This window comes from Leishmania panamensis (assembly GCF_000755165.1).
Source record: "Leishmania panamensis strain MHOM/PA/94/PSC-1 chromosome 6 sequence".
Taxonomy (NCBI): domain Eukaryota; phylum Euglenozoa; class Kinetoplastea; order Trypanosomatida; family Trypanosomatidae; genus Leishmania; species Leishmania panamensis.
Genome location: NC_025885.1, coordinates 261,189 through 268,614, shown reverse-complemented (window position 1 = coordinate 268,614; position 7,426 = coordinate 261,189). Strand labels below are relative to the sequence as shown.

Below are 7,426 nucleotides of genomic sequence, written 5' to 3'. Positions count from 1 at the left end.
GGGGGGGGAGTATGCGACTCCTCAACACGTTGGCGGGTATCGCTCGGTGCTGACTCGCGGATGCCAACCCTTCGCATACCAACGCCTTCTCTTCACACAGCGCCCTTATGAGTGAGGAGCGCCGCACTGTCGCTGCAGCTCCCCCCCCCCTTCCCTCACGGCTGATGATGAAGGTCAACGCCTACGAATGACTCTGAAATTCGCTGCCCGCAACACGTGCGCTTGTGTTTTCGATTAACTGGCGTATGCGTTTCCGCTCAGTAGGGGGGGGGGCGCGTTTCTTTAAAAAGGAAAGGGGGAAGACATGCTGAATGGCCCTCCGAGTGACAACAATGGGCTTCTTCGACAGAGAGAGGGAGGGAGGGAGGGAATGTAGAGAGATGGGAAATGGCTGACTGCCACGCACGCACGAGTGCGCCAAGGCCAACGCTGCTACACTGCGCTTCTTGTCCGTGGCCGTGCTTGTGTGGTCACCTCTTCACAGCTCTCGTGTGTGTGTGTGTGTGTCGGAGCGACTGCGTGTTGGTAGAAAAAAGCGTTGGTGCCGATATGTCGGAGAGGCGTAGAGGAGGGAGGGAGGGGGACTCCGTCACGCCGCATTGTCCCCTTCGACGTCGACCTGAAAAGCGCGCACGCAGAGAGAGGGGGAAAGAGGGGGAGGAGACGCGCACTGACACGCACGTGGACGAGCCTGAGAGAGGAGGAGGAGGAACTGAAGGACGCGTGGGGGGAGGGGGGAGGGGGGGGCGAGAGAAGAAGAGCGCACCAACCTCAAAAAAAAAAGAGAGAGGCGCACACGCGCCTTTGGGTGTACCGGAAAGGGGGGAGGGGCGGAAGAGACGCGGTGGCCGTCGACAGGAGAGCACCCGGTTGCAGCAGAGGGAAGGACGCCACACTGCACTGACTGCCACGCACGCGCTCATATTTACTGAAATAGGGGCCCAGGTGAGACCCGAGATTGTGAGAGAGTAGAAGAAGGGGGCAAAAATGCCAAACGAAAGAGAAAACATCCCGCGCAGCACACAAGAGAGCGGTACTATAAAGAAGTGTTGAGGCTGGACGTGGCTGGTGGGAGAGGGGAAGGGAGGAGGGAAGAGAGAGAGGGGAGTGGAGTGGGAGGAGGTGCACAGTGAAAAGAATGAGAGCAGATGTTGTCACCGCCCCTTTCCCACATCAGCTCACCACCTCGATCTCTCGCTCACGCTGATTAGACGGGCGTATTGGCGGCCGCTTTACCTTTGTGAGAGGCACACACACAAAAAAAAAGAAAAATGGGATGCCTTCTTGCGTAGGACAGCACTACAGCAGACTCTGGAGGGCACACACGCGCGGTGAGGGAAGGGCTGCCCACTTGGGCCCAGACCGCTGCCCCCATCGGATGCACCCCATCCTTCTCCGCACCACCAGACAGAATAGGCTTTGCATGCGCACTTTCCTTGCGCGCTTTCCTTGCGCACTTTCCCTGCGCACTTTCCCTGCGCACTTTCCTTGCGCACTTTCCTTGCGCGCTTTCCTTGCGCACCAGCTGCTGCCACCGCCACTTCGGCTTCTACGATCTCCCTCCCTCCCTCTCTCTCTCCAGCCCTCATGACCGGCTCAGTAGGGCACAATGTGCCTCGTAGCGACATCGCTACCTGTGCGAATACGCGCGCGCGTGTGGGTATCCTCGTCATTGGCAGAGCTGCTGGCTGTTGTACCCCTTTCCCCACACACACACACACACACACACACCCCACCCACCCCACATTCCCCTTTCGCGCTGTAAAACACGTTACGCTCACACTCGCTTGCCGCCAGCGGACACCGCCCACCGCCTTGAGTCCGGGGGGGGGGATGGGGGTGCCGAGAAGAGAAGGGGTGCCTCGATGGTTGGAGTACGGAGCAAGTGAGAGAGAGAGGGGGGGGAGAGGTGAAAGCAGAAAGCGCGCAGGCGTTGAGCACTCTGGTGGAGAAACGTGCACCTACGCAAACACACACACACACAACGACAGAATAACACGCCTGTCCGCTGATGCCACTGAGGAAGGAGGAGGGGGTGGGGCGGGTCTGGCAGGAGACGCTGCTGCCAGACCCGCCCCACCTCCTCTCTTCCCTCATACTTCCCGTCGCCGTTCACACGTACAACACGAGTAAAACTGACCAAGGATAAGCAGACAAGTGGCTGCCTCAGCATCGAGGTGATGAGATGCCCCAACGAGCACAGACCATCAACGGGCGTGGGCACACATACATCGGCAAAGGAGGGAGAGAGAGGAGGAAAACACGCGAAGCAGAGTCGGTTGAATCAGCGCAGAAAGGGGAGCCGAGCAGAGAGAAATAGCGAGGGAAGAAGCGAGAGAGACATACAGGCGGGAAAGAGGCAGAGGAACGCGCGCGATAAGAACGTACAACGCACACACGTACATGATCGAGGACTGCGAGTGAGGCGCGCGCGCATGGGAGAAGTAGGAGAAGAAGGTATACATAGACAGCGTGTGCGTGCCTGAAGGACCAATAAGGGACGCGCATCTCTCGTCGTGTTGCTGCTAGCACTTTCGTTGTCTCCCCCTTCTCCTCCTCATCACCTGTTCGCTTTCTCGCGCCTCCTCTTTTCCTCTTCGCTGCCTCATCCTATGTGCTGGAAAGCTGAATCTTTCCTTTTCCTCCTGCCGTGACTGCCTCTGCAGGCCTCTCGCTCACACATCGCTCTCCGCTGTCGATTCTGCTCTTCCGAAGTTCTCAGCTCAGTCGATCGTTTTCCTTTGCCCCCCCACCCCCACCCACACACCCCCATCCACCACTTCCCTTTCGTATCGCTGCCTTTACGCTGCACCCCCTCTTTCGGAAACGCAACAGGCGGGAGGGAAAGCGGGTGAACAGCGACGGCCCGGCACACGTCCCCGTATGTGGCCGTGTGAGGGGGGGAGAGTGGGGGAAAAGGAGAGGGAGTGCGCCTAGATCGCTCCTTCACTCTCCGTAGTTGGCGGGGGGCGGGGGCACACGTCATCGGGGCGAGGGTGTCACAGGCGCCCGACCAACATCAAGGCGGAGAAAAGGAGCAAGCGAGGGCCAAGGGGGTGACGGGATGGCCGTCGCCACCATCGCCCTCGTCGGTCGCCTACCGTAGCACCGTGTCAATGGAGAGGAAATGGCCAAGACCATACAGGTTAAGGGGAAGAGGAAGAGAGACACGGCTGACAAACAAAACATGAACACTAACACACAGACAGGAACAGACAACAGCCACGGGATACCTCGGTCCGCGCGCGCAGGAAGGGAGAGGCCAGGAACGAGAGAAGGGAAGAGAAGACGGCGCACTCCGCGGGCGGCGCCTCCGCCAGTGTGAACTCACAGAGAGACGAGGGAGAGAATGAAAAGAGAATGCGGTCGAGAGAAACAAAAAAGTGAGCACAACACAACACACCGACGCTCAAACGCGAGAGACAACAACAGCAGCGGCAACAGTGCAGCGGCCGGGGAGGGAGGGGGGAGGGAGGGAGGAGGGAAGGGAGGGAGGGAAGGGAGGGAGGGAGAGAGAACAACCAAAAAAAGCAAAAGTGATTCGGTGATCTCCTCTTTCTTGGCATCTTTTCATATTTACTTTGAGTTTGCTGTTTTCATCCTCAGCGCTGTGCTGAGAGCGCATTACCGCTTAAGGTGGCCTCATTTCTGCCCTTCAGCACGTACAGAGCAAGAGAGAGAAATGACAGCGGCACACATCTACGCCTGTGCAGCGAGAGCACAAGAACGAATGCGCGTATGTGTGTGTGTGTGTTCGTCGCCTGCTCCACTGCACAGCACTGAAGCAGAGAAGAAACAATGAAGAGAGCAAAAAATATAAAAGGGCGATGATGTCCCACACAAAGTGGGAAGAAGAGAGAAAAGAGAAGCAACGCGCTGAGCGATGACAACAACACAGCCATTCCGCAGCCAAACAAGCGAATGAAGAGAAGGTACGCTACACACAGAGACATGCATACATACTTACATACCTATACATGTACAGACCAACAGAGAGAGAGACGTACATAATGCTACGCCCCATGACGAGCGAGAGGGGCGGCGGTGGTGGTGAAAGTGGGTGAGAGAAAAGGGGCAGAGGCACAGACACAAGGGAAAAGTGTACAGAGAGAGTGTGTGTGTGTGTGCGCGCGCGCTGCTGCTGCTTTTCTCTCTCAGCTGCGTAGAGAGAGGAAATAGGCTGGCAGAAACGCGCGCACACACACACATATATAATTCAAGGCGCACAGAGAGGAGGGAAGAAGCACACGGGTGCACACACACGCATACGCGCCCGTACGCACAAAGGTACGCGCGCATACGTGTGCGAGCCGTGAGCTTCACCCACTACAGCGGCGGCCGCCGCTGCGTATATATATATAACCTCCTTTGCACGTTGCCTCCCTTTCACGCCTTGTAACCGTGCTCCCGGCACCCAACACCTCACCTCTTTCACCTTCTCAGCTCCTGCAAAGCGCCACTGGCCACCCGCAGCGAAGGTCGAAAGACATGAAGAGCGGTGCTCAGTTGGGCATCAGCAGACGCGCCACATGTGGAAATCCAGCCTCCATGGCGCACTCCGCCGCCGTCATGCTGCGGGCATTATGCATCGACAGAAGCAGCGGGCCAGCCGTGGGGTGCGAGTAACGCAGCCACTGCGCCACCTCTGCCTGGCCGCCACATGCTGCAGCGTGCAGAATCGTGTTACCACTCTTTGCCGCTACAACAGAGCGCAGGTCAATCATTGGCTCGGCGGGCTGGGGGCACAGCAGCACCTGCAACACGTGTAGCTGACCATTCCACGCTGCGATATGCAGAAGACTGCGGCCCGAGTAGTCCAAGCACTCGAGAAAGCCGTTTGTGAGGCTGGGATCAACTTGGCGGAGTCTCTGAAACACCTCGATGTTTGTGCCAGTGGCGGCGACTTCAAACAGGTACTGTTTGTCGGCGTAGATCTGCGCGGCAGATGTGATGGCAAAGGCCTCGGTGCCGAGTTGGATCTCGCTGCGGGGGTTGCGGCGCTTCGGTGAGGTGGTGCCGCTGGCTACAGACGTCGACGCGTAGGCATCGCAGCGAGTAGCCGAGTAGGGAAAGGCGGCACCAGCGCCAGCGCCTCGCGCACCGGTGGCGGTGAAAGCCGGAGCAACACCGCGGTGGGCAGCAACAGCTCTGGTCGACGTGGAGGAAGGGGCAGCGACGGAGGTCTCGGCAGGAAGTGGGCTGGCGACGAAGGCGACGGAATTGCTCTGTCTTTGCGGGGACAGTGCAGCAGGAGTGGAGCGGAGGCTGCCAGTCGTGCTCGAGGAAAGCGGCGGCGAGAGAGGTGGCACCGCTACCGGGAGCGCGCCAACCAGTGGCGGAGGCGGTAGGGCGTCGGCGGAAAAGCTGGTGATCAGGTTCCCCGACGAGGCGGGGAACTGGGCAACGGAGGGGTGGCGCGAGATCTCGCGAGACGAAGCGCGTGAGGTCTGTAAGAAGCTCGGAGTCGGGGTACCGTTGATGTTCGGCGGTATGACAAGCAGCTTCGTCTGCGAGGCCGAGGTTGGGGCCTGCGCGGCGCTGGTGTACAGGGAGCTGGCGGACGACGTCTGCATCTGGGTGTCGAAGGAGAGCGCGGCACTAGTGGACTCCTGAAGTGAAGCAAAGCGAGCCGCAGCCGGGGCGGCGGACGCCACCGGAAGCATAACGAAACTTCCCGAGGACTGTGCGTGCGCGGCGCCCGACAGCGGCGCTGCAGGGGCGTTGTGAGCGGTGTTGTTCGCGTAGTAAAACTCCGCTGACATGGATGGCAGCACTGGGTTGGCGGCGGCGGCAGCTTCCTCGGACACCGGCGGCGGCGGCTTCACGCCATGCACGGCGTAGCTCTCGTACCCATTTATGGGGGCCGCTTTCAAAGACATGTTAACGGCAGCGAGAGACGACGGGGGCGGTGCGACCTGTGGAATGAAGAAGGTGCTGTTCGCCGGCGGCCGAGCAGGTGTGAGGTTGGGTGGTGTGAGGTGGGCTCTCTGCTGCTGCATCGCATCAAGCATCGGGGTAAACGCGTCTGAGCCCTCCATCACAGCGGCCGTCGTACCCTCGATCGGCTGCAGCCTCGCGGTAGTCGCGGTCGGGTTCGTGGCGCTGGGGTTGGAGGCGAGCAGGCTGCTGCTGCTGTCGTGCGTGACAGAGCCCAGTATGCCGGCGTGGTCCTTACACGGGACGGAGGCAACAGGGATAGACGCTGGCCCGTTGCCGTCTATATTGTGCGCAGCGGGCACGGATATGGGCGTCACCACCGCAAGCGAAGTCTGAGGTGCTGCGGTAGATGAGGGCAGGCTGCTCAGCTGAGACGCCGAGTTCTCCGCAACAGTGGGGACCGCCGCCTCCGCAGGCATTGGGGCGATGCTGTAGGCGACGGTAACCGCACCGCACCCATTCGGTGCGCGCTGCGCCAGTGCTGCGATGCCGCCGTGGCTGAGCTGTACAACCTTCGTCGTCGTCTCCGGCTGCACGTCGAAGAGGGTGACTGTAGCGGTGCCGAGCGGGTCCTCTACGTCGATGTACTGGATCTTGTTGAAGGCTCGCAGTGTCACCATGGCCGGAAGCGGACAGTCGTGAAAGGTAAAGGTCGCGTTAAATATTGGGTTCAGTGACTTATTCACCACGGGCGTCGTCACGCACTGGGCCCCAATCGTGGCGGTGAAGAACGGGTTTGACGTTCCCCCCGGGTTGAGCGCGACAAGGCCCGCAGCCTTCTCGATTGTCAGCGTGACCACCGCGTTCGGCATTACTGCGTCACAAGCGGCGGCGGGGCGGGGTAGAGAGGGAAAGTCTACGAGGGGGAAGGGGAGGAGAAGGAGGGGAGGGGGGGGGCAGAGATTGAAGAGCGATCGCCAAAGACACGACGAAAAGCAATCAAAGAGGGGGAAAAAGACGATGGGAAGAGTGAGAGGAGCAGATGGCTATCGTGCAAGCGGGAGAGAGATGTTCCGTGTGTGAGAGAGAGAGGGGGGGATAATGGTAAGGATGAGCAAAGCCGACGCGGGGGCGTAGTGATGCATGTATGCGTGTTAGCGAGTATGGCGATGCCAGTAAGAAGCGGGGGAGAGACAGGAAGGCGGGGAGCACGGAAGAGAGAAGCAAAGTGGGGCGAGTAGGGCTCGTGAAAGAAAGCTGCACGGTGCGAGACAGTGCAGGAGGCGTTTCCACCACCGCTGCAGTTTCGCGGTGGCAGTGGCGTGCGCCGTGTGACCCGTTTGTTCCACACTTGGCAGAGAAGGCGCCATCGAGACGCATGCGTACCCCGCGCAGTGAAGCCCCTCTTCTATATCCCCCTCCCCCTCGCTGCCTGCGGGCTTGGGGAGTACCCACGCGAAAACCGCTGAGCAAAAGAGAGCGACGGCGCAGTGTCTCGCCATGCGCACAAAGGGCGTATGGACTGCGGGGGGGGGAGGGGGGGTTGGTG

General features: G+C 60.0%; 1 protein-coding gene across 1 annotated transcript; it reads right to left on the bottom strand.

The window, feature by feature from the left end:
• Window positions 1-4,502: 4,502 nt before the first annotated feature.
• Window positions 4,503-6,749, bottom strand: LPMP_060680 (hypothetical protein; the record flags this gene model as incomplete). Its single annotated transcript, XM_010705647.1, has 1 exon — window positions 4,503-6,749. The coding sequence occupies one exon, from the start codon at window positions 6,747-6,749 to the stop codon at window positions 4,503-4,505; it is 2,247 nt and encodes a 748-aa protein (XP_010703949.1).
• Between the last annotated feature and the right edge of the window lie 677 nt (window positions 6,750-7,426).